This window comes from Salvelinus alpinus, chromosome 23 (assembly GCF_045679555.1).
Source record: "Salvelinus alpinus chromosome 23, SLU_Salpinus.1, whole genome shotgun sequence".
NCBI lineage: Eukaryota > Metazoa > Chordata > Actinopteri > Salmoniformes > Salmonidae > Salvelinus > Salvelinus alpinus.
This window is the reverse complement of record NC_092108.1, coordinates 46,589,912-46,616,693: the sequence shown is the minus strand read 5'-3', so window position 1 is coordinate 46,616,693 and position 26,782 is coordinate 46,589,912. Positions and strand designations below refer to the sequence as shown.

The window sequence follows — 26,782 nt, the reverse complement described above, 5'->3', positions numbered from 1 at the left end:
CATTACATACAGTCGGGAGGAACTACTGAATATACGATTAACGTCAACTCATCATCGTTCCTACCAGGAATATGACTTTCCCGAAACGGATCCAGTGTTTTGCCTTCCACCCAATACAATGGATCTGATCCCAGCCGGCGACCCTGTGCGATGCCGTAAAAGGGGCAAACGAGGCGGTCTCGTGGTCAGGCTTCGGAGACGGGCACATCGCGCTCCACTCCCTAGCATACTACTCGCCAATGTCCAGTCTCTTGACAATAAGGTTGATGAAATCCGAGCACGGGTAGCATTCCAGAGAGACATCAGGGATTGCAACGTGCTCTGCTTCACGGAAACATGGCTAACTCAAGAGACGCTAACGGAGTCGGTGCAGCCAGCTGGTTTCTTCATGCATCGCGCCGACAGAAACAAACATCTTTCTGGTAAGAAGAGGGGCGGGGGGGTATGCCTTATGATTAACGAGACGTGGTGTGATCATCATAACAACACACAGGAACTCAAGTCATTCTGTTCACCTGATCTAGAACTCCTCACAATCAAATGTCGACCGCATTACCTACCAAGGGAATTCTCTTCAATCATAATCACAGCCGTATATATTCCCCCCCAAGCAGACACATCGATGGCCCTGAACGAACTTTATCTGACTCTTTGTAAACTGGAAACCACACACCCTGAGGCTGCATTCATCGTAGCTGGGGATTTTAACAAGGCTAATCTAAAAACAAAACTCCCTAAATTCTATCAGCATATCGATTGTGCTACCAGGGCTGGAAAAACCCTAGATCATTGTTATACTAATTTCCGCGACGCATATAAGGCCCTCCCCCGCCCCCCTTTCGGAAAAGCTGACCACGACTCCATTTTGTTGATTCCAGCCTACAAACAGAAACTAAAACAACAAGCTCCCGCGCTCAGGTCTGTTCAACGCTGGTCCGACCAATCTGAATCCACGCTTCAAGACTGCTTCGATCACGCGGATTGGAATATGTTCCGCATTGCGTCCAACAACAATATTGACGAATATGCTGATTCGGTGAGCGAGTTCATTAGGAAGTGCATTGACGATGTCGTACCCACAGCAACGATTAAAACATTCCCAAACCAGAAACCGTGGATTGACGGCAGCATTCGCGCGAAACTGAAAGCGCGAACCACTGCTTTTAACCAGGGCAAGGTGACCGGAAGCATGACCGAATACAAACAGTGTAGCTATTCTCTCCGCAAGGCAATCAAACAGGCTAAGTCCCAGTACAGAGACAAAATCGAGTCGCAATTCAACAGCTCAGACACAAGAGGTATGTGGCAGGGTCTACAGTCAATCACGGATTACAAAAAGAAAACCAGCCCCGTCGCGGACCAGGATGTCTTGCTCCCAGACAGGCTAAACAACTTTTTTGCCCGCTTTGAGGACAATACAGTGCCACTGACACGGCCCCCTACCAAAACCTGCGGGCTCTCCTTCACTGCAGCCGAGGTGAGTAAAACATTTAAACGTGTTAACCCTCGCAAGGCTGCAGGCCCAGACGGCATTCCCAGCCGCGTCCTCAGAGCATGCGCAGACCAGCTGGCTGGTGTGTTTACGGACATATTCAATCAATCCTTATCCCAGTCTGCTGTTCCCACATGCTTCAAGAGGGCCACCATTGTTCCTGTTCCCAAGAAAGCTAAGGTAACTGAGCTAAACGACTACCGCCCTGTAGCACTCACTTCCGTCATCATGAAGTGCTTTGAGAGACTAGTCAAGGACCATATCACCTCCACCCTACCGGACACCCTAGACCCACTCCAATTTGCTTACCGACCCAATAGGTCCACAGACGACGCAATCGCAACCACACTGCACACTGCCCTAACCCATCTGGACAAGAGGAATACCCATGTGAGAATGCTGTTCATCGATTACAGCTCAGCATTTAACACCATAGTACCCTCCAAACTCGTCATCAAGCTCGAGACCCTGGGTCTCGACCCCGCCCTGTGCAACTGGGTCCTGGACTTCCTGACGGGCCGCCCCCAGGTGGTGAGGGTAGGTAACAACATCTCCACCCCGCTGATCCTCAACACTGGGGCCCCACAAGGGTGCGTTCTGAGCCCTCTCCTGTACTCCCTGTTCACCCACGACTGCGTGGCCATGCACGCCTCCAACTCAATCATCAAGTTTGCGGATGACACTACAGTGGTAGGCTTGATTACCAACAACGACGAGACGGCCTACAGGGAGGAGGTGAGGGCCCTCGGAGTGTGGTGTCAGGAAAATAACCTCACACTCAACGTCAACAAAACAAAGGAGATGATTGTGGACTTCAGGAAACAGCAGAGGGAGCACCCCCCTATCCACATCGACGGGTCAGTAGTGGAGAAGGTGGAAGGTTTTAAGTTCCTCGGTGTACACATCACGGACAAACTGAATTGGTCCACCCACACAGACAGCGTTGTGAAGAAGGCGCAGCAGCGCCTCTTCAACCTCAGGAGGCTGAAGAAATTTGGCTTGTCACCAAAAGCACTCACAAACTTCTACAGATGCACAATCGAGAGCATCCTGTCGGGCTGTATCACCGCCTGGTACGGCAACTGCTCCGCCCACAACCGTAAGGCTCTCCAGAGGGTAGTGAGGTCTGCAGAACGCATCACCGGGGGCAAACTACCTGCCCTCCAGGACACCTACACCACCCGATGTCACAGGAAGGCCATAAAGATCATCAAGGACAACAACCACCCAAGCCACTGCCTGTTCACCCCGCTATCATCCAGAAGGCGAGGTCAGTACAGGTGCATCAAAGCAGGGACCGAGAGACTGAAAAACAGCTTCTATCTCAAGGCCATCAGACTGTTAAACAGCCACCACTAACATTTAGCGGCCGCTGCCAACATACTGACTCAACTCCAGCCACTTTAAAAATGGGAATTGATGGAAATTATGTAAAAATGTACCACTAGCCACTTTAAACAATGCCACTTAATATAATGTTTACATACCCTACATTACCCATCTCATATGTATATACTGTACTCTATATCATCTACTGCATCTTGCCATCTTTATGTAATACATGTACCACTAGCCACTTTAAACTATGCCACTTTATGTTTACATACCCTACAGTACTCATCTCATATGTATATACCGTACTCTATACCATCTACTGCATCTTGCCATGCCGTTCTGTACCACCACTCATTCATATATCTTTATGTACATATTCTTTATCCCTTTACACTTGTGTGTGTGTATAAGGTAGTAGTTGTGGAATTGTTAGGTTAGACTACTTGTTGGTTATTACTGCATTGTCGGAACTAGAAGCACAAGCATTTCGCTACACTCGCATTAACATCTGCTAACCATGTGTATGTGACTAATAAAATTTGATTTGATTTGATTTGATTTAAATTCAGTGCAGCAATGTAGTTGAGAGCAGGTGTTGATTGGGAGAGCTAAGACAACAACGGGTGAGACAACGCGTAAACAGCTAAGACAATAACAACGGGTAAATGGCGATGAATGGGCAGAGAGGGTCAGTTAGCTACACACAGGGCCTGATAAACAAAATGAAGTACCATGTTAATGAACAGTCCAGCAGGCATCAGCTGTGTAGCCGAGTGATCATAGGGTCCAAAGAGCAGCAATAAATGAAACAGGGAGCCGTTCAGTAGTCGATTACTAAGCTAGGCGAGCGGGAGACACGGCGTTCAGGAAGCTAGCGGGCCGGGGCTAGCAGATGGATCATCACCAACATCCACGACGCAGAGGCCGGTTGAGAGCACATCGGCCGAATTACGTCAGCAGACCAGTCATGATGGATCGGCGGGGCTCCGTGTCGACAAAGGGTCCAGGCCAATTGGAAAGAGAGGTATTGCAGTTGGTGTACTTAGTTTGCTAGCCAGGAGATGGGCCTAGCTCGAGGCTAACTGGTGCATGCTTTTGGACAAGGGCGTTAGCCACAGTAGCCACTCGGTAGCAGCTAGCTAGCTGCGAAGATCCGGTGTAATGGTCCAGAGCTTGCGGCAGGAATCCGATGATGTAGTGGGAAAAAAGCAGTCCGATATGCTCAGGGCTGATATCGCACTGTGCAGACGGGCAGGTATTTTCCGGGCTATCCGGGCTAAAGCGGCTGGTGTCCGAGCTAAAGGTAAAGACCGCTAGCAGCGGCTAACAATGACAAATAGCTAGTAGCTAATTAGCTGGCTAGCTTCTGATGGATGGCCTTTGATGGAGGTTCCAGTTAAAGGTCTAAAAAATAGCAGACCCGTACCACATTGGGTGAGGTGGATTGCAGGTATATTTAATTCGAAAAAATTGAAAAAAGAGATTGAAATATAATGAAATGTATACAAAAAAAATGAAAAACACGAAAACAAACACGTCTTACTGCTGCTCCATTTTGGAAAGTAGGCCAAGGACTATTGTAGGCTACTACTTAAACCACTTTTACTCTCGAAATCTTTTGTTGTTTACTACATACACTACCTTACTCACTCTGTTTAGTACATAGCCTCACATGAAAATCCTTAGAGATGGGTGGGGCTAAGGCTTAAGAGGGTGTGAAGGATACTGAATGGGTGTAGACAAAGAAGAGCTCTCCAGTAGGTGTGCCAAAATATTCAATGGACATTTTCTCTAATATGGGGTTACAAGTTTAGTTGGTGCTAGCCAGGAACAAAATACTGCTGAGAACTCAATGTTAAAATTACATTAGAATTAGAGGCACCTTTTTCTGTTAATGTTTTGATTTTGTGATTGCAAATGGCATTTAGTTACACGTCCCCTTTCCATGAGAAGAAACACAAATAATATTGTCACATGGAAAGAATCTCGATGTAAACATGGTGTACATTCATATCATGCTCTGCGCACACGGTTCCTTGGTGGAGTGTTTATAACCAGAGTTTGTGGAGGAAAAGTACAACCTATGACACATCTGGTCTCGTTCCTATTCGAATGTGTTCAGTCTTATCATTGGGGAAACATTCTTTCACATAATGGAGACTCTAGAAAGAAGCTTGATGAGTACTGTCTGGAGCATTTGCCACAGTGTTTCATTCATTGTGAAGCTCTGCCAACATTGGTAATGCAGAGAGAAAAGTAGTTTAACACCAGAGTGGCTAAAGCAGTGATTTGGACTGCTCATGAATGTATTTATTTGATTACTCTGCCATTTTTTAAGTCATACCCCCCTCCGTCCTTGACTTTTCTTAAATAAGTCTATATAGCACAACATCGTTGTTAGAATCTTAATATCACAAACAGAACTGTAGTTATAACCAGTTTAAGGAGGGCCTGCCCCTCCTTCTCTTATCAGTCTACTCTGGCCTACTTAGAGTACAGAGTGAGAGCGTGCGTAATTTACAAAATTGGAATAAAAATGACTCAGATGGTGGGGAAGAAATTAATCATGACATTTCTGATTTTGAGACCCAGCCTACTCCTCCGAGGCCTATTGAGCAAAAAAGCCCACTGGGCGACCACCAAATGAAACAGTGCACAGCAAATTGGCCAGTGTTGATTATTCAGTCTAACATTTCTAGTGCTGATTCAGGAGTTAAATTCACTATGTAAGGGTGAAAGTAACACTCAGTGGTGTAAAATAACCCACAGTATTGGTGTTAATAACCAGAGTTATTGTTTAACACTTTGAAGAGTAAAACAGTCCCATCAAAAACACGTCCATCATTAGCATATTTCCCAGCATTTGGACCGTAGGTAGATTTTTTTGGGGATTGTTTTTAATATGTGTTTTTGCATGTACATTGATTGATAGATTAATCTTATGCTACACAATTTTGTAAACTCATCCAATCAGTGAATTAGATTCATTGCACCCGTTACTGAAATGGTTGTTCCAGGTTAAATGGTTTAGGTAGCCTTCGTATAAATTTCCTGACCCTGACAGTCATTCTGAATGCATGTTGCGGGTGAATAAAGAATCCAACTGTTGGATATCTTAACTCTGGCTGGATTCCAATAGGAATTACACATCACTTTCCAAGCCAGCATAATGTGACTTGCAGGCCTGATGTGGCCTGTAAACCAGGAGTTTCCTAACACCGCTCTGTTAGGATGAAACTAGGCCATCAAAGTAAGGCCTTAAGATATACACTATACAGTGGGGAGAACAAGTATTTGATACACTGCCGATTTTGCAGATTTTCCTACTTACAAAGCATGTAGAGGTCTGTCATTTTTATCATAGGTACACTTCAACTGTGAGAGACGGAATCTAAAACAAAAATCAAGAAAATCACATTGTATGATTTTTAAGTAATTAATTTGCATTTTATTGCATGACATAAGTATTTGATCACCTACCAACCAGTAAGAATTCCGGCTCTCACAGACCTGTTAGTTTTTCTTTAAGAAGTCCTCCTGTTCTCCACTCATTACCTGTATTAACTGCACCTGTTTGAACTCGTTACCTGTATAAAAGACACCTGTCCACACACTCAATCAAACAGACTCCAACCTCTCCACAATGGCCAAGACCAGAGAGCTGTGTAAGGACATCAGGGATAAATTGTAGACCTGTACAAGGCTGGGATGGGCTACAGGACAATAGGCAAGCAGCTTGGTGAGAAGGCAACAACTGTTGGCACAATTATTAGAAAATGGAAGAAGTTCAAGATGACGGTCAATCACCCTCGGTCTGGGGCTCCATGCAAGATCTCACCTCGTGGGGCATCAATGATCATGAGGAATGTGAGGGATCAGCCCAGAACTACACGGCAGGACCTGGTCAATGACCTGAAGAGAGCTGGGACCACAGTCTCAAAGAAAACCATTAGTAACACACTACGCCGTCATGAATTAAAATCCTGCAGCGCACGCAAGGTCCCCCTGCTCAAGCCAGCGCATGTCCAGGCCCGTCTGAAGTTTGCCAATGACCATCTGGATGATCCAGAGGAGGAATGGGAGAAGGTCATGTGGTCTGATGAGACAAAAATAGAGCTTTTTGCTCTAAACTCCACTCGCCGTGTTTGGAGGAATAGAAGGATGAGTACAACCCCAAGAACACCATCCCAACCGTGAAGCATGGAGGTGGAAACATCATTCTTTGGGGATGCTTTTCTCCAAAGGGGACAGGACGACTGCACCGTATTGAGGGGAGGATGGATGGGGCCATGTATCGCGAGATCTTGACCAACAACCTCCTTCCCTCAGTAAGAGCATTGAAGATGGGTCGTGGCTGGGTCTTCCAGCATGACAACGACCCGAAACACACAGCCAGGGCAACTAAGGAGTGGCTCCGTAAGAAGCATCTCAAGGTCCTGGAGTGGCCTAGCCAGTCTCCAGACCTGAACCCAATAGAAAATCTTTGGAGGGAGCCGAAAGTCCGTATTGCCCAGCGACAGCCCCGAAACCTGAAGGATCTGGAGAAGGTCTGTATGGAGGAGTGGGCCAAAATCCCTGCTGCAGTGTGTGCAAAACTGGTCAAGAACTACAGGAAACGTATGATCTCTGTAATTGCAAACTAAGGTTTCTGTACCAAATATTAAGTTCTGCTTTGCTGATGTATCAAATACTTATGTCATGCAATAAAATGCAAATTAATTACTTAAAAATCATACAATGTGATTTTCTGGATTTTTGTTTTAGATTCCTTCTCTCACAGTTGAAGTGTACCTATGATAAAAATTACAGACCTCTACATGCTTTGTAAGTAGGAAAACCTGCAAAATCGTCAGTGTATCAAATACTTGTTCTCCCCACTGTATATACAAAACTCAAATTAGTGGATTTGGCTATTTCAGCGACACCTGTTGCTGACAGGTATATAAAATCGAGCACACAGCCATGCAATCTCCATAGCCAAACATGGCTTTACTGAGGAGCTCAATGACTTTCAATGTGGCACCGTCATAAGATGCCACCTTTCCAACAAGTCAGTTTGTCAATTTTCTGCCCAGCTAGAGCTGCCCCGGTCAACTGTATGTACTGTTATTGTGAAGTGGAAATGTCTAGGAGCAACAACGGCTCAGCCGCTAAGTGGTAGGCCACACAAGCTCACAGAACGGGACCGCCGAGTGCTGAAGTGCATAAAAATGGTCTGTCCTCGGATGCAACACTCACTAACGAGTTTCAAACTGCCTCTGGCAGCAACTTCAGCACAAGAACTGTTCGTCGGGAGCTTCATGAAATGGGTTTCCATGGCCGAGCAGCCGCACACAAGCCAAAGATCACCATGCGCAATGCCAAGCGTTGGCTCTAGTGGTGTAAAGTTTGCCTCCATTGTACTCTGGAGCAGTGGAAACGCGTTCTCTGGAGTGATGAATATCGCTTCACTATCTGGCAGTCCGACGGATGAAAATGGGTTCGGCGGATGCCAGGAGAACGCTACCTGCCCCAATGCATAGTGCCAACTGTAAAGTTTGGTGCAAGGTCCATACAGAAATGGTTTGTTGAGATCGGTGTGGAAGAACTTGGCTGGCCTGCACAAAGCCTTGACCTCAACCCCATCGAACACCTTTGGGATGAATAGGAAGGCCGACTGCAAGCCCGGCCTAATCGCTCAAAATCAGTGCCCGACCTCACTAATGCTCTTGTGGCTGAATGGAAGCAAGTCCCCGCAGCAATGTTCCAACATCTTTTGGAAAGCCTTCCCAGTAGAGTGCAGGCTGTTATAGCAGCCTTAGGAATGAGATGTTCGACGAGCAGGTGTCCACATACTTTTGGTCATATAGTGTATGTATTATCATAGTTTCATTTAAATGTTAGCTTTCACCTAGGCACTCACTTGGTGAAAGCCACATGCTTTTAAAATGAAAGAATTAAATCAAATTGTCTTTGTCACTAACAAATATAGTCACGGGTGGTAACTCTACAATTCACTGGAAAAGAAGAGACACCGTGGGAAATTAGCTAATTAGGCTTTACACCATACAGTGTTAAAACAACTCTCAAACATTATTTACTGTAACACTACAGAAAACCCGAGAAAGTGTAACAGTGTTAGCACTAAACAAAGTGAGTCCAGTTTACTCTAAATCAAGTATCATGTTTTACACTGTAGGTGTGGAGCATTACTCTACAATAGAGCTACGATAACACCACAATCATGTTCATTTGAACATTTTAAGAATTGCATAGAGAACACTGCAACAGAGTTAAATCTTTAAGACTTTCAAAAGTGTTATTTTAACACCAGTTCAATTGGACTCATATGTTCACTGAAATGAGTGTGCATTTAACACTTTCAGAGTTGTACACCATTGATTTTGCTGTGTGAAACAGGAGCAAGGAAGGGACAGCATGGTTGGATCAAACAAGCCGGTGACAATGCTACGGGCCGACTATCAGCACACTTTGCACAATTTGCACTTATGGTGACGTTAAGGCTACTGATCTTTTCACCACGTGGTTCTTGTGGTGACGTTAAGGCTACTGATCTTTTCATCACCGTGGTTCTTATTGTGACGTTAAGGCTACTGATCTTTTCATCACCGTGGTTCTTATGGTGACGTTAAGGCTACTGATCTTTTCACCACGTGGTTCTTGTGGTGACGTTAAGGCTACTGATCTTTTCATCACCGTGGTTCTTGTGGTGACATTAAGGCTACTGATCTTTTCACCACGTGGTTCTTGTGGTGACGTTAAGGCTACTGATCTTTTCATCACCGTGGTTCTTGTGGTGACATTAAGGCTACTGATCTTTTCATCACCGTGGTCGTTATGGTGACGTTAAGGCTACTGATCTTTTCATCACCGTGGTTCTTGTGGTGACGTTAAGGCTACTGATCTTTTCATCACCGTGGTTCTTATGGTGACGTTAAGGCTACTGATCTTTTCATCGCCGTGGTTCTTGCTGACTGTGCTTCTTGGTGGTTGAGGTATTTTTTTAAATATTTTGTTGTTATAAAAAGAAGCTGTCACTGTATTCCAAAACATATGCTTTCTGTTTCATAGTTGTAAAAAAGGCACTCCAAGATTAACATTGGTGTTTTAAGTGTTTTTTAGTTTTTACAAATGTCCTACAGTAACAAACTAAAGACAATTCTATTGTGTTATTAAAAAATTATAATAATCGTATTCTAATCTTATTATTTTTGTGATAGCATATATGAAATGTATTAATTACACTGTTAGAATGTTGTAGACAGAATGACTGCACATTAGCTTGAAGGGGGATCTCTTGAGCCCCAGTGGTTCTAGTGTTAAGAACATTTGTTATAGCTTGCTAAATATGAATATAGATGCAGAATGCCATATTTGGTTCTATTTTATCCAGACTTGTGATACTTTGTGTAAATAAATACAGTAAAAGACAGAGGAAAGCAGAGATAAGCATGGAAAAGTGAAAGATTCCCTGCAGCTCATTGGTAATTTCACTAATAAAATATATAGATTTAGTAAAAACATGAATTATACACCTCATGAACTTAGAACAACTGCCTTATTATAACTTGTGATATATCAGCTCACCGATGAGAACGTGAAAGATGAGCGCTATTATCCCGGCGGTGACCATGCACAGCACGGCTTTGGAGCGGTCGCGTTTGCTGTTGACAAACACCAGGCCCACGTTCTTGAAGTCACTCATAGGCCCTGTGAAGAACTTCATTAGGGAGTAGGCCAAGCCGTAGCTGGCCAGCATCTCAACCGCATCCTCTTTGACCGCTGCAATACCCCTGTTCAGAGCCTGTGAGAGAGAGAATAGAGGAGTTGAGAGAGAATGAGAGGAGTAGAAGAGAAAATATAGATATATTTTAAAAAATTACCTATTTGTGCTGATGGTTGCATTTATCTTTGCATCCATTTTTTTTTGTTACCCCTTTTCCTCCCTGATTTCGTAGTATCCAATTGGTAGTTACAGTCTTGTCTCATCGCTGCAACTCCTGTACGGACTCGGGAGAGGTGAAGGTTGAGAGCCGTGCGTCCTCCGAAACACAACCCAACCAAGCCGCACTGCTTCTTGACACAATGCCCACTTAACCCGGACGCCAGCTACACCAATGTGTCGGAGGAAACACCGTGCACCTGGCGACTGTGTCAGCATGCACTGCGCTCGAGCCGCCTCAGGAGTCGCTAGTGTACGATGGGACAAGGACATCCCTGCCGGCCAAACCCTCCCCTAACCCGGACGACGCTGGGCCAATTGTGCGCCGACCCATGGGCCTCCCAGTCGCTGCCGGCTGCGACAGAGCCTGGACTCGAACCCAGAAACTCTAGTGACTCAGCTAGCTCGGGAGGTCATTTTTGTTTTCAGTTTTTAATGTCACTTACATAAGGGCCAGATATACCAAGAAATTAAACACTTTTGCTAGACTGACCCTGCCACACTCATGACACACACTAAGGGTAGGAAGCATGAGTTTTTACTCACAAACGTAACAACATAGTGTAGTAACTTAGTTGTAGTCATGATCTGGTTACCTAAACTCAGCAAAAAAAGAAACAGCCCTTTTTCAGGATCCTGTCTTTCAAAGACAATTCGTAAAAATCCAAATAACTTCTCAGATCTTAATGTAAAGGGTTTAAACACTGTTTTCCATGCTTGTTCAGTCAACCATAAATAATTAATGAACATGCACCTGTGGAACCGTCATTAAGACACTAACAGCTTACAGATGGTAGGCAATTAAGGTCACAGTTATGAAAACGTAGGACACTAAAGAGGCCTTTCTACTGACTCTGAAAAACACCAAAAGAAAGATTCCCAGGGTCCCTGCTCATCTGCGTGAACGTGCCTTAGGCATGCTGCAAGGATGCATGAGGACTGTAGATGTGGCCAGGGCAATAAATTGCAATGCCCGTACAGTGAGACACCTAAGACAGCTCTACAGGGAGACAGGACGGACAGCTGATCGTCCTCGCAGTGGCCGACCACGTCTAACAACACCTGCACAGGATCGGTACATCCGAATATCACACCTGCGGGACAGGTACAGGATGGCAACAACAACAGCCCGAGTTACACCAGGAATGCACAATCCCTCCATTAGTGCTCGGACTGTCCGCAACAGGCTGAGAGAGGCTGGACTGAGGGCTTGTAGGCCTGTTGTAAGGCAGGTCCTCACCAGACATCACCGGCAACAACGTCGCCTATGGGCACAAACCCACCATCGCTGGACCAGACAGGACTGACAAAAGGTGCTCTTCACTGACGAGTCACGGTTTTGTCTCACTAGGGGTGATTGATGGTCGGATCCGTGTTTATCGTCGAAGGAATGAGCGTTACACCCAGGACTGTTCTCTGTAGTGGGATCGATTTGGAGGTGGAGGGTCAGTCAATGTCTGGGGCGGTGTGTCACAGCAGGCAATCTCAACGCTGTGCGTTACAGGGAAGACATCCTCCTCCCTCATGTGGTACCCTTCCTGCAGGCTCATCCTGACATGACCCTCCAGCATGACAATGCCATCAGCCATACTGATAGTTCTGTGCGTGATTTCCTACAAGACAGGAATGTCAGTGTTCTGCCATGGCCAGTGAAGAGCCCGGATCTCAATCCCATTGAGCACGTCTGGGACCTGTTGGATCGGAGGGTGAGGGCTAGGGCTAGGGACATTACCACCAGAAATGTCCGGGAACTTGAGGTGCCTTGGTGGAAGAGTGGGGTAACATCTCACAGCAAGAACTGGCAAATCTGGTGCAGTCCATGAGGAGGGGATGCACTGCAGTACTTAATGCAGCTGGTGGCCACACCAGATACTGACTGTTACTTTTGATTTTGACCCCCCCTTTGTTCAGGGACACAATATGTGACTAACAGAAATGGAATGTCTGTGGAACTTGTTCAGTTTATGTCTCAGTTGTTAATCTTGTTATGTTCATACAAATATTTACACATGTTAAATTTGCTGAAAATAAACGCAGTTGACAGTGAGGACGATCATTTTTTTTGCTGAGCTTATAACTACAAACATAGTTGTTTTGGGGGATTTGCATATTTATTGAACTTATTTCCAGATATCTTCTAAACTACTCACAATGCACTATTTCTCAAGTTCATATGGCGAATCTACTCTGTGTTAGCTAGCTCGAGTTGGCTAATGTTAGCCACTAGCCATGCAGACCGAGTGTTGGCAGTGGTGAGCTACAATCCACCAAGGTGTGATGTAAACAACCAATCAGATTCCCCACACGTGGGCACTGCATGATCCTGCTCAGCTGCTCCAGGCAGCGCTGACTTCCCCTGCACCGGCAGGCTTGCCTCTGGCTCAAAAGGAAAGAGAAAAATAATTCTTACCTGCTCTAATTGTTGAGTACCTCGTCCTAATTTGTTTTGCGTTCTCCACCTTGTTTGGTCAACTTTACGACCTCTTCTCTGTGAAGTAGGCTACCCAAGTTTTCCAACAATGGCTTAGTACTAGCGCACTACTGTAGCTAACTGACTGTGATGTTATGATCATTGCCATCTGCTGGAGCCTTCCTCTGATTGCCTTCTTATTGTTGACTGTTCCCCTTGTGTCCTGTGCCCAATACCACCTCTGGATTATTGCCTCTGAAATCTATCTACTTTGGATTTATCCCACTATATCGCTACTGGATTAGCTGACTCTCCCTCGGCCGGTGAAAAGGCCTCTCCGTCTGAAGCGCCTCTCTGCTGAGCTCTTCTTCGGTAGCTAACTCGGCCATCAATCGGCAAACCTCCGCTCTCTCTGCTGGCTTTTTTTGTGTGTGTTTGTGGGTTCCTGCCTGACTAGTTGGTGTTATTCTCTGGTATTCTCTGGTAGGCTAGCTAGGCTAGTTAACTGGCTAACTAACTTTAGCTGTCTGGCTTGCTGGCTAAGATAACTGCATATACCAGTAACGTTATTTGAAAACTGGTTAAATGGCATTATGTATTTCCAAATATTTGATTTACTTTTATGTATCTGTGAGCTAGGTGTTGATAGCAACTGGCTGAATCATACATTGCTAACGTAATGTTAGCAGGTTGGTAGCAGGCTAGTTGGCAAGGAACATTGCAAGCTGATTTGTAACAATACAAATAATAAGTTGACTGAAAATGTAATTGAAACTAGTAGTCATGAGTGCAAACAATTTGGTTTAATTTGAAGTTATACATTTGAAGTTATTTCTGTTGGAGTTTACATTATAGGGAATAAGCTGGCTTGCTGGGTCCTCCAAATTGCGTCACACCCTGAATTTTTTTTCCTGATCGGTCTTACATAAATTGAAAAGTGAGGTGTAACTTTGCATTGGGACTTTTGATACGTATACATGTGTAAATCCATGTGTCACGGATCCATCTGGAATTTTCCTTACGCACACCTGCCCCCTATTCCCAGTGATTAGTAATTGTATAAGTGTGCCCTTGGTTTACCAGTGTCCCGTTGGTTATTGGTACAATGTCCGTTGGATCATGTGAGTAGCTGTGCTGTGTTTTGGCTTTCGTGCCATTGTGGATTGCGCAGACGTGTGTAAACGTGTGTTTATTATTGTGCGCCGGTGTTATTTATTCGAGGTACTCCTCGCTCTTTTGTTTGGGTTTCTACCCTGTGTTTTGTATAGTGTTTGTTTGGTCTTTGTCCCCATGCCTTTACACGGGCACCCTGTAATTTGGGTATAATAAAAATAAAAAATACGCATTCCTGCTCCTGTCTCCCGACTCATTCATACCAACGTGACAATATGTTACATATGGTTATGTTTATGCCACTTACCCTTTAACATGCTTATACTTGCAGCAGAGCAACTACTACAAGCTTGTAGTACTAGACCCCATTTTGGCCCATTCTTTAACTGTATTGCATAAGGTGCACAGCGTAAATTCATCAGAATTCCATCACTTATAGCATCATCTCCGAAATGGAACAACCTTGCCCTAATGTTGGGAGGTCAACCTTTGCGTAAATCTAGGATGGTCTTCTAAAGGTGTGCATATACTGGGTGACCTCTATGACAACAGTAGTCTGTGTACTTTCCAGGACCTGAAGGAAACCTTCTATCTCACCACTCGTTCATATTATTTATACCTGCAGCTCCCTTCAATAATTTGTGTCTGCAAAGTTCCCTTAGATACTCCCTTATGTACTCACACTTTTATTGAATGGCTGTCTGTGTTTAAAGGTTTGGTATCAGATCTGTACAATAGATTTATTACGTAAGTACCAGACAGACCTACAGTGTCTGCGCTGTGGGACAGTGGGATACACTTTTAGAAAATAAGGTGCTATTAAGAACTTAAAAGGGTTCTTCGGCTGTCCCCATAGAAGAACCCTTTTTGGTCCCAGATGGAACCCTTTTGGTTCCAGTTAGAACCATTTTGGGATCGATGTAGGACACTTTCCACAGAGGGTTCTACATGGAAGGAGCCAAAAAAGGTTCTCTCTGGAACCAAAAAAGGTTCTCATATGGGGACAGCCGAAGAACCCTTTTGGAACAGTTTTTCCCCCTAAGAGTGTAGGGTATGGGACAATACTTTATTCTCCTTCAGAAACCTAGCTCGTCCATTTCAAACTCCTAGATAGGGCTTACACCACACCTCTTAACTTCCTTTGGAATCGTTTATCTAATAATCCTTTTTGTCATATACTGTATGTAATAACAACTCAATAGATGCTACACTACATATGTCTTGGGAATGTCCCCCCCCAGTCTTAGTTTTTAGGCAGATTGCACCTGTGACGTCTGATGTTACTGGAACTCAGATTATGGCTTTACCTACACTTTTTTAAAATTTTAAACGATGATACTCCTCTGCAGTTGTCTGTCCTTCACTGTAGGCTCTTGCTTGCTGCCATTACATGCAGGGTTTACACCCAATCTGCCACTTAAGAGTACATGGTTATCTAACTTCCAGTCTATTGTTGCACTAGAACTGTCATCAGCTAGGCTCGACAGAGCTCAAAGCAGGGCTCTCGGGTTGTGGACGGTTATTATTGATCTGGTTAGAGAGTTTCTTTTTGTTTTACTTGTATGCAATCTCTGTCATTTCCAATTTGAAGTCTGTAAAGTGTATTGTATGTATCAATCCCAGTATTAATGTATTGTCACGTTCCTGACCTGTTTTCCTTGTTTTTGTATGTGTTTAGTTGGTCAGGGCGTGAGTTGGGGTGGGCATTCTATGTTATGTGTTTCTATGTTTAGGTTCATTGTCTATTGGCCTGATATGGTTCTCAATCAGGGACAGGTGTTTTACGTTTCCTCTGATTGAGAACCATATTAAGGTAGGCTGTTCTCAGTGATTGTTCCTGTGTCTGTGTCTGTCGCACCACACGGGACTGTTTCGTTTTCGTTCGTTTGGTTAGTCTGTTCAGTCTGTTCCTGTTCGTGCGTTCTTCGTGTTATATTGTAAGTTCACATGTTCAGGTCTGTCTACGTCGTTTTGTTGTTTTGTAATTTTCCAAGTGTTTTTCGTGTTCGTCTTTGCTATAATAAATCTTCATTATGTCTTCATACAACGCTGCGTTTTGGTCCGATCCCTACTCCTCCTCTTCAGACGAAGAGGAGGAGAGCAACCGTTACATGTATTTATATGTTTAATAAAAAATCCAGTGAAGCAGTTTGTGACGCCCCAGTGTAGCACATACAGTATGTTACAGTGGCCAACTATCAGTTTTCAAAGCTCATATAGGCTAAGATTACAGGTACAGTATAGGTTTATAGTATATTGCCGTCGGTCTGTTTGCTGAAAGATATCAGGTACTATCAAGTGTCGTGATGCGCCACACTATTGCTGCCTTTTTCAGGGGAAGCAATCTAGTTCAGACAATGGCAGTTTTGTTTTTGTTGCAGGATTAGAAGCTCCGTCATCTATCTGTCTCTGAGTGAACAATAAATGTCTTTCATGGCTCACAGCCCAGAACTAAATACCCTAATATCAAAACCAGAATTAGTAGGGATTCCACAGGCTTCAGTTACCAAGATATTGAAATCCCCCCACCATGACTCAGAGCTATGACGAAGCCTGTGAGGCTAAAATGTTTGAAATGGATTAAAGGGATTCTTTGCAAATGCAGTATATTGTAGCTTTTTTCTTTGAAATATAATTGGACCATTTGATTTGAACCCTCAGATGTACAAGTATATTTCATTTACAATTTCTATGCCGCTACCATGTATGTGCATTGCATGTTAAATGGGACCAGTGATTGAATTGCTTCCTTGGCTGTAACTCTGCAGCAGTTAGGGGAGGTTAATTTCAGCTCAATTCAGTCCGAAATGTAAAATGTTGAAATGAGACAGACTACATCATACACCACAGAACCACACAATCACACTAATACTGTTTTTTGCCTGTAAAAAAAAACGGGGCTATGTTTATATTACCCCCTTACAAACAGGCCCATTTTTATCACATTCTTGCCTGCATATGCATGTCATACCTCCCGTGTGCATGCGGGCATGCCAGTGAGGAGTGGTAGTAGTGGTGTGCAGATGTGGGTGGGCGTCTATTTGAATAAATCCATTGAATATACACCATCAAAAAGAAGTCCATGATTAATTTGTTCAGGCAGGACCTAAGAAACATAAGTCGAATAAAATGTATTTTCAAAACAACAGAATTACATATTTCGAGTTGAATTATGTTAAGTCCAAATGAATAAAATCAACAGTTCCTTATTTTGCTCATTAAACAGACAAGACAAACCTACCCGATCACAGTCAACACACATACAGTACATGTTATAGTAAGAATATAATATAATTGTCACGTTTACTCCCCCTCCCCCTCTCTGGCACTCGACGTCGCCAGGTGTCTCATCGTTACACTCACCTGCGCCTCATGACACTCACCTGGACTCCATCACCTTCCTGATTACCTCCCTTTTATCTGTCACTCCCCTTGGTTCTTTCCCCAGGCGTTATTGACTGTTTCTGTTTCATGTCTGTACGCTTTTTGTGTTTCTTGTTTTGTCCCATGTTCGTTTATTCATTAAATGATTCACTCTCTGTACTTGCTTCCCGACTCCTAGCATACACGTTACACCTCACCAAGGGGAAGCAACAGGGATCTCTTCCAAGTGCCGCTGCTGAAGCTGAAGCGACCGGCCATGCCTCAGCTGGCTCGACAGGTTCTCAAGCCTCGGTTGGCTCGTCAGGCTCACGTGCCTCAGCTGGCTTGTCAGGCTTCCATGTCTCAGCTGGCTCTACAGGTCCCCACGCCTCAGCAGAAGTGACCGTCGCCGTCGTCCGGTGGCTGGAGCCGGAAGTCAGGGAGGGGGTGCTGTCACGTTTACTCCCTCTCCCCCTCTCGGGCGCTCGACGTCGCCTGTTGTCTCATTACACCTTCCTGATTACCTCCCCTATATCTGTCACGACCGTCGTTCAAGGAAGACCAAGGTGCAGCGTGGTTAGCGTACATTTTATTTTATTAGAAAAATGTCGCCAACAAAACAAGAAATAACAAAAACGACCGTGAAGCTACAAGGGCTATAGTGCCCCTAACAAAGACAACTTCCCACCATGACAAAAGGGAAAAAGGCTGCCTAACTATTATTCCCAATCAGAGACAACGATAGACAGCTGTCCCTGATTGAGAACCATACCCGGCCAACACATAGAAATACAAAAACATAGAAATCAGAACATAGAATGCTCACCCCAAAACACACCTTGACTAAACCAAATAGAGACATAAAAGGCTCTCTAAGATCAGGGCGTGACAGTACAAAGGTGAGGACTCCGGCCACAAAACCTGAGCCTATAGGGGAGGGTCTGGGTGGGCATCTATCCGCGGTGGCGGCTCTGGTGCGGGACGTAGACCCCGCTCCACCTCTGGCTCACCCCACTTTGTTGGTGCCTCTGGTGCGGGGACCCTCGTTGTGGGCCCCGGACTGGGGACCGTCGCTGGAGGCTCCGGACTGTAGACCGTCGCTGGAGGCTTCGTGCCATGGATCATCACTGGAGGCTTCGTGCCATGGATCATCACTGGACCGTGGAGACGCACTGGAGGTCTGGAGAGCAGAGCTGGCACAACCCGTCCTGGCTGGATGCTCACCCTAGCCCGGCAACTGCGGGGCGTTTGCACAGGACGCACTGGGCTGTGAGAGCGCACCAGAGACACTGTGTGTAGAGCCGGCGCAGGATATACTGGGCCGAGGAGGCACACTGGAGGTCTGGAGAGCAGAGCTGGCACAACCCGTCCTGGTTGGATGCTCACCCTAGCCCGGCAACTGCGGGGTGCTGGCACAGGACGTATTGGGCTGTGGACACGCACCGGAGACACAGTGCGCAGAGCCGGCGCAGGATATCCTGGACCGAAGAGACGCACTGGAGGCCAGATGTGCTGAGCCGGCACCATCCGTCCTGGCTGGATGCCCACTCTAGCCCGGCCGATGCGGGGAGCTGGAATATAGCGCACCGGGCTATGAGTGCGCACTGGAGACACCCTGCGCAGAGCCGCATAACATGGGGCCTGACTAGTCACACTCTCCCCACGGTAAGCACGAGGAGTTGACTCAGGTCTCCAACCTGACTCCGCCAATCTCCTCGTGTGGGGGCTGCCTCTCGTGCCTGCTCCGCTGTGCCATCTCCTCGTATTGTTGCCGCTCTGCTTTAGCTGCTTCCAGTTCCTCCTTAGGACGGCGGTATTCTCCAGCCTTTGCCCAGGGTCCTTTGCCCTCCAGTATCTCCTCCCATGTCCATTTCTCCAGAAAACGCTGCTCCACCTTACCATGCTGCTTGGTCCGTTTGTGGTGGGAAGTTCTGTCACGACCGTCGTTCAAGGAAGACCAAGGTGCAGCGTGGTGAGCGTACATTTTCTTTTATTAGTAAAATGTCGCCAACAAAACAAGAAATAAGAAAAACGACCGTGAAGCTACAAGGGCTATAGTGCCCCTAACAAAGACAACTTCCCACAATGACAAAGGGGGAAAAGGCTGCCTAAGTCTGCTTCCCAATCAGAGACAACGATAGACAGCTCTCCCTGATTGAGAACCATACCCGGCCAACACATAGAAATACAAAAACATAGAAATCAGAACATAGAATGCCCACCCCAAATCACACCCTGACCAAACCAAATAGAGACATAAAAGGCTCTCTAAGGTCAGGGCGTGACACCTGAGGCGTTATTGTTTCTGTTTATATGTTTCATGTCTGTACGCTACTCATGTTTCTTGTTTTGTTCCATGTTCGTTTATTCATTAAATTCACTCCCTGTACTTGCTTCCCGACTCGTAGCATACACGTTACAATAATAGAATAAAATACTAATAATATTTCTCCCACACAAGTTTATGTCACCGCTGTCATATGAAACATAGCCAATGCTTTCTTGATCCACGTTTCATCTCTTTCCTACCCTCCACTTGTTAAACTACATTTCCCCAGCCCAATTGTAGCCTAACCAATATCCAAATGGAGATTCAGTGAAGAGAAGAAAAAAAACGGACATCAAAGCTGTCCCAATCGAATGGTGCTGAAATGATCATCTAGGCAGAACTTTACCAAAAGTATTACTAGGTCGTTAGGCGCTAAAACAAGTTTTGGCTTTGATACCGGCAACACCTTTCAGCTAAAGTTGGCGGAAAAAGGTCTTAGCATGAAAGGGATATAAACAATGTTCTCTCAAAAAAAAAATTGGGCACTGAGCTAATTTCAGGTCGGCTGAGAGCAAACTTGAACTTTGAATATTCTGTGCAACTGCTGCCGCGCGTTTACTGTGAACACTGACATGCTGACCACACCACTCGCGTTACGTAAGCGAGCGTTGGAAAATAAATGTACACGTACAATTCAACAATTTCATCCAAACTGCTCGCATGCGTTAACGAGTGTCTGCGTAGCCAGGCGCTAAAGTCCCGCCTCTCCCATCTCCTCATTGGCTTTTAGGAGCATATACCCACGTGGGTGGTTGAAAGAAGAACGGTGGTTCACACTCCCGTACAGCTGGTGGTGGTAATGCACCTTAAAGTTTGTTGCCAAGCGCCATATGAAGTCCAAAGAAGAAGAAGAAGCAGGGTCTGTAGTGACGCCTCTAGCACTGAGATGCAGTGCCTTGGACCGCTGCACCACTCGGGAGCCCCTACATTCCATGACAGTTTTGAGAAAAAAAACATGCAGGGCTTGACATTAATCTTTTCACCAGTTGTACTTCAGACGAGGTGGTGACTGAAAATGTTGTTGTGTTGTTTGATGCAAGAAACCACTTTACAAAATAAAATGCTTTATTATTCCCATACCATTATTAAAGAGAATCAGACAAATTATGCTACGCTCTGCCTATTGGCTACTTAGCTTATTCAAGCCCGTCTCAAAATACAACACCGCAGCTGATTGGTTATGGGGCACCGGTCTGTGTAGAGTGTGGGCCTGAGTCATGCCCGTCAATGCAATAGAATCCTACTCTGATGCGTTCAGCCTACAACAAAATGTCTTGCATAGTTTTTTTTTCCTGTGTGTGTTGCATTGAAAGTGGCTAATAAGAATTGATTCAATCACAATTACCACTGCAAAGGGAAACATTGATAGTGTTAACTACCGGGGGAAATTCTATAAAGTTGAGTGAAATTCAACCACACACATCCCAAAGAGAAAAGAGCATGGTCATTAATAGTGTGTCACTATGCATGAATGATTGTGTAACCAGGGGCGTAGCGTTGGTTTAAGAGGTGGGGGGGACAGAAACTGGCGGGGGGTCTTTAATGACGTGTTATAAACGACCAAAGGTGTTTGACTTTATAGTAAGTACAGCGTCATATGACATAATATAATATATTAGTATGTATGTGTTATGAATGACTTTATAGGAAGTGCAACGTCATGCAATATATAGTCTTTATGGATGTGTATTGAATGGCCTACGGTGTCTCACTTCAAACTAAGTATTGGTATTCCTCTTCTGTTCCCATGCTGGAGACCAGGGCTTGATTACTATCTATTACAATGGTGCCAACATTTTGTGGCTGGTCTTTCAGATGGGGAGAGGGTGAATGTGTCAAAGTCCAGACTGGGCCCAGCCAGAAATAAGCCATGTTCAAATAACTTACGTTGGGGGCTTTCATCAAGGTAAGTGTTTCTTGGTGTAACACTTTTGCGCACACAGCACATACAGTGCCTTCGGAGGGTATTCAGACCCCTTGACCTTTTCCACATTTTGTTATGTCACAGCCTTATTCTAAAATTGATTCAATAAAAAAATCCTCAGCAATCCACACACAATACCATATTGCCATGACTGGCCTGTGCGGGTCAGGCTACCGTGGACCATAATCCTACAGAGATATCTCTCACACCCACCAGCGGGGGAGAGGTCGAGAGGTATGGAGGTGGGGGGGGTTTATGACACCTCACGCCCATTGTAAATCTTAAGGCAGCCGGCAAAATCCCTTTGTCCTCTCAGTATGGAGGAATGGAATGTATGATGGGCCTATGGAGAACCTACCTCTGAACAGTAACATGTGAACAGTCTGAACAGTAACAAATGGACTTTGGGACAATATGTTTCGTCAGCCAAAATGGTAGTAATGACGATAGATGGAATACGAAAATGAATGTCGTTTTTGTTATGTTATTACAAGTTAAATGACGACGTTATAACGAAAACATTGTAACTTGAAGAGTTTTCACAATATGTACTTGATGTTTGCATGCTGTGCGTTGCGTGGAAAATGTCCAGATCAAAGGGAATGTTTTTGTAGTTGAAATGTGAAGTTAGTTGTCTAAATTGGATCTGAGTCAAATCCAGACCTTGCCTCTTAACTAGTTACGCCCAGAGCACTTGCTCTAGAGGTGGAAACGCCCATTTCTGACCCAAGGGTATAAAACATGTGAGTTAAGAATTAACATTATGACTAAGTGACCACGAGTTGCAGCCAAGGTTCGATTAGTTTTAAACCCAAAACGCAACAAGAGGTTGAAGAAGACAAAGGAACCTTTTAACAATCTATGCTACGGATGAGTAGCGGTGTCTAAGAGGGTGATTTCAAGCAGGACCACCTGGTTACCACTCTCCAAGGAATCGTGTGTCTACACTGCTTCCATTCCCACGCTGGAACCATCTGCCTTCCTGAAGACAAACAATGTATACGAAATGCTTCAGTCTGGTTTTAGACCCCATCATAGCACTGAGACTGCACTTGTGAAGGTGGTAAATTACCTTTTAATGGCGTCAGACCGAGGCTCTGCATCTGTCCTCGTGCTCCTAGACCTTAGTGCTGCTTTTGATACCATCGATCACCACAGTCTTTTGGAGAGATAGGAAACCCAAATTGATCTACACGGACAAGTTCTGGCCTGGTTTAGATCTTATCTGTCGGAAAGATATCAATTTGTCTCTGTGAATGGTTTGTCCTCTGACAAATCAACTGTAAATTTCGGTGTTCCTCAAGGTTCCGTTTTAGGACTACAATTGTTTTCACTAGATATTTTACCTCTTGGGGATGTCATTCGAAAACATAATGTTAACTTTCACTGCTATGCGGATGATACACAGCTGTACATTTCAATGAAACATGGTGAAGCTGTCACGCCCTGGCCTTAGTTATCTTTGTTTTCTTTATTATTTTAGTTAGGTCAGGGTGTGACATGGGGGATGTATGTGTTTTTGTATTGTCTAGGGGTTTTTGTATGTTTATGGGGGCAGTGTCTAGTATAGGTGTTTGTATGTCTATGGCTGCCTAGATTGGTTCTCAATTAGAGGCAGCTGTTGTTCATTGTCTCTGATTGAGAGCCATATTTAGGCAGCCATATTCATTGGGTATTTCGTGGGTAATTGTCTATGTTTGACGTTAGTAGCTTGTGTCTGCACTTTCGTTTGTTAGCTTCACGGTCGTTTGTTTTTTTGTTTAGTTTGTATTAGTGTTCGTGTTTGTTTCTTCTTCATTAAAAAAAGAAGATGTATTTACATCACGCTGCGCCTTGGTCCTCTCTTTCACCTAAAGACGATCGTGACAGAAGCCCCAAAATTGCCCTCGCTAGAAGCCTGTGTTTCAGACATAAGGAAGTGGATGGCTGCAAACTGTCTACTTTTAAATTCGGACAAAACATTGATGCTTGTTCTAGGTCCCAAGAAACAAAGCAATCTTCTGTTGGATCTGACAATTAATCTTGATGGTTGTACAGTCGTCTCAAATAAAACTGTGAAGGACCTCGGCGTTACTCTGGACCCTGATCTCTCTTTTGACGAACATATCAAGACTGTTTCAAGGACAGCTTTTTTCCATCTACGTAACATTGCAAAAATCAGAAACTTTCTGTCCAAAAATTATACAGAAAAATGTATCCATGCTTTTGTTACTTCTAGGTTAGACTACTGCAATGCTCTACTTTCCGGCTACCCGGATAAAGCACAAAATACACTTAGGTTAGTGCTAAATACAGCTGCTAGAATCCTGACTAGAACCCCAAAATTTGATCATATTACTCCAGTGCTAGCCTCCCTACACTGGCTTCCTGTTAAGGCAAGGGCTGATTTCAAGGTTTTACTGCTAACCTACAAAGCATTACATGGGCAAGCTCTTACCTATCTTTCCGATTTGGTCCTGCCGTACATACCTACACGTACGCTATGGTCACAAGACGCAGGCCTCCTAATTGTCCCTAGAATTTCTAAGCAAACAGCTGGAGGCAGGGCTTTCTCCTATAGAGCTCCATTTTTATGGAATGGTATGCCTACCCATGTGAGAGATGCAGACTCGGTCTCAACCTTTAAGTCTTTACTGAAGAATAATCTCTTCAGTAGGTCATATGATTGAGTGTAGTCTGGCCCAGGAGTGTGAAGGTGAACGGAAAGGCTCAGGAGCAACGAACCACCCTTGCTGTCTCTGCCTGGTCGGTTCCCCTCTCTCCACTGGGATTCTCTGCCTCTAACCTTATTACAGAGGCTGAGTCACTGGCTTACTGGTGCTCCTCCATGCCGTCTCTAGGAGGGGTGCGTCACTTGAGTGGGTTGAGTCGCTGACCTGGTCTTCCTGTCTAGGTTGGCGCCCCCTTAGGTTGTGCCGTGGCGGAGATCTTTGTGGGCTATACTCGGCCTTGTCTCAGGATGGTAAGTTGGTGGTTGAAGATATCCCTCTAGTGGTGTGGGGGCTGTGCTTTGGCAAAGTGGGTTGGGTTATATCCTGCCTGTTTGGCCCTGTCCGGGGGTATTATCGGATGGAGCCACAGTGTCTCCTGACCCCTCCTGTCTCAGCCTCCAGTATTTATGCTGCAGTAGTTTGTGTCGGAGGGCTAGGGTCAGTCTGTTATACCTGGAGTATTTCTCCTGTCTTATCCGGTGTCCTGTGTAAATTTAAGTATGCTCTCTCTAATTCTCTCTCTCTTTCTTTCTCTCTCTCGGAGGACCTGAGCCCTAGGACCATGCCTCAGGACTACCTGGCCTGATGACTCCTTGATGTCCCCAGTCCACCTGGCCATGCTGCTGCTCCAGTTTCAACTGTTCTGCCTGCGGCTATGGAACCCTGACCTGTTCACCGGATGTGCTACCTGTCCCAGACCTGCTGTTTTCAACTCTCTAGAGACAGCAGGAGCGGTAGAGATACTCTCAATGATTGGCTATGAAAAGCCAACTAACATTTACTCCTGAGGTGGTGACTTGTTGCACCCTCGACAACTACTGTGATTATTATTATTTGACCATGCTGGTCATTTATGATTATTTGAACATCTTGGCCATGTTCTGTTATAATCTCCACCCGGCACAGCGAGAAGAAGACTGGCCACCCCTCGTAGACGGGTTCATCTCTAGGTTTCTTCCTAGGTTCTGGCCTTTCTGGGAGTTTTTCCTAGCCACCGTGCTTCTACACCTGCATTGCTTGCTGTTTGGTGTTTTAGGCTGGGTTTCTGTACAGCACTTTGATATATCAGCTGATGTAAGAAGGGCTATATAAATAAATGTGATTTTGATTTGATCGCACGGCTGATTAGCCGTCCTCAGAAAACCCCTCTTTCAGCACAAAGGCGAGAAAACAGATCACTAAGAGAAAGGACACTGGCATCGTGTGGACAATCAGAGATTGTTACCATTATACCTGGTAGCAATAAGTGTCGCCATCAGAGGAGAAGTCGGAACTGTATAGTTCCCTTAAGGAAAAGCACCTTTAGTAAATTTGCTTTCTCTATGAGAGCTTCCCATGTCTGGAATACACTGCCATCAGACACACATAACTGCACCAGATATCAGATTTGTGAACATAATCCCTAGCTGTGTATTGCCGCTTTCCATGTTGTCTGTGGTCTGTAGCTTTTGAGGTGTGGAAACACTTTGTTGCTTTTATGAATTTTGTCTTGCTTCTTTTTGTTCTTTGTTGCTCTGTCTGTATGCTATGTCTTGCTTGTCCTATGTTGCTCTGCGTGTGCTCACTGCTCAATGATTGTCTATATTGTAATCGTTTTTAATAACCTGCCCAGGGACTGCGGTTGAAAATTAGCCGGCTGGCTAAAACCGGCACTTTTACTGAAACGTTGATTAATGTGCACTGTTCCTGTAAAAATAAAATAAACTCAAACTCGGTCCATGAAGAGAGACCCCATCGTAGACCTTCGACACGTAATTTCATCATTATATTCTGAACCATAAGAGCGGCAGTTCGGGGCAAGGTTAGGGTTAAACTAAGCATAGTTTACAAATGTACACAAGTGTGCTTTTCTCTCAAAGTACAGAGAGAACCTTGATGAAAACTTGCTCCAGAGCGCTCAGGACCTGACTGGGGCAAAGGATCACCTTCCAACAGGACAAGGACCCTAAGCACACAGCCAAGACAATGCAGGAGTGTCTTCGGGACAAGTCTCTGAATGTCCTTGAGTGGCTCAGCCAGAGCCCGGAATTAACCCAATTGAACATCTCTGGAGATACCTGAAAATAGCTGTGCAGCAACTCTCCCCATCCAACCTGACAGATCTGAGATGATCTGCAGAGAAGAATGGGAGAAACTCCACGTGTGACAAGCTTGTAGCGTCAT

The 26,782-nt window shown here is 45.0% G+C and overlaps 1 protein-coding gene across 3 annotated transcripts in view; it reads right to left on the bottom strand.

Annotated features, from left to right (window-relative positions):
- ankhb (ANKH inorganic pyrophosphate transport regulator b) overlaps window positions 1-26,782 on the bottom strand; it is an 80,541-nt gene that overhangs the window by 37,443 nt on the left and 16,316 nt on the right. For 2 of the 3 annotated variants that reach the window (XM_071362573.1, XM_071362575.1), the window contains exon 2: window positions 10,415-10,631. In XM_071362573.1, the coding sequence (XP_071218674.1) occupies window positions 10,415-10,631 (217 nt within the window). Of the gene's footprint in view, window positions 1-10,414; window positions 10,632-17,263; window positions 17,392-26,782 lie in introns of those variants that run through there. The other variant, XM_071362574.1, reaches the window with a different exon arrangement.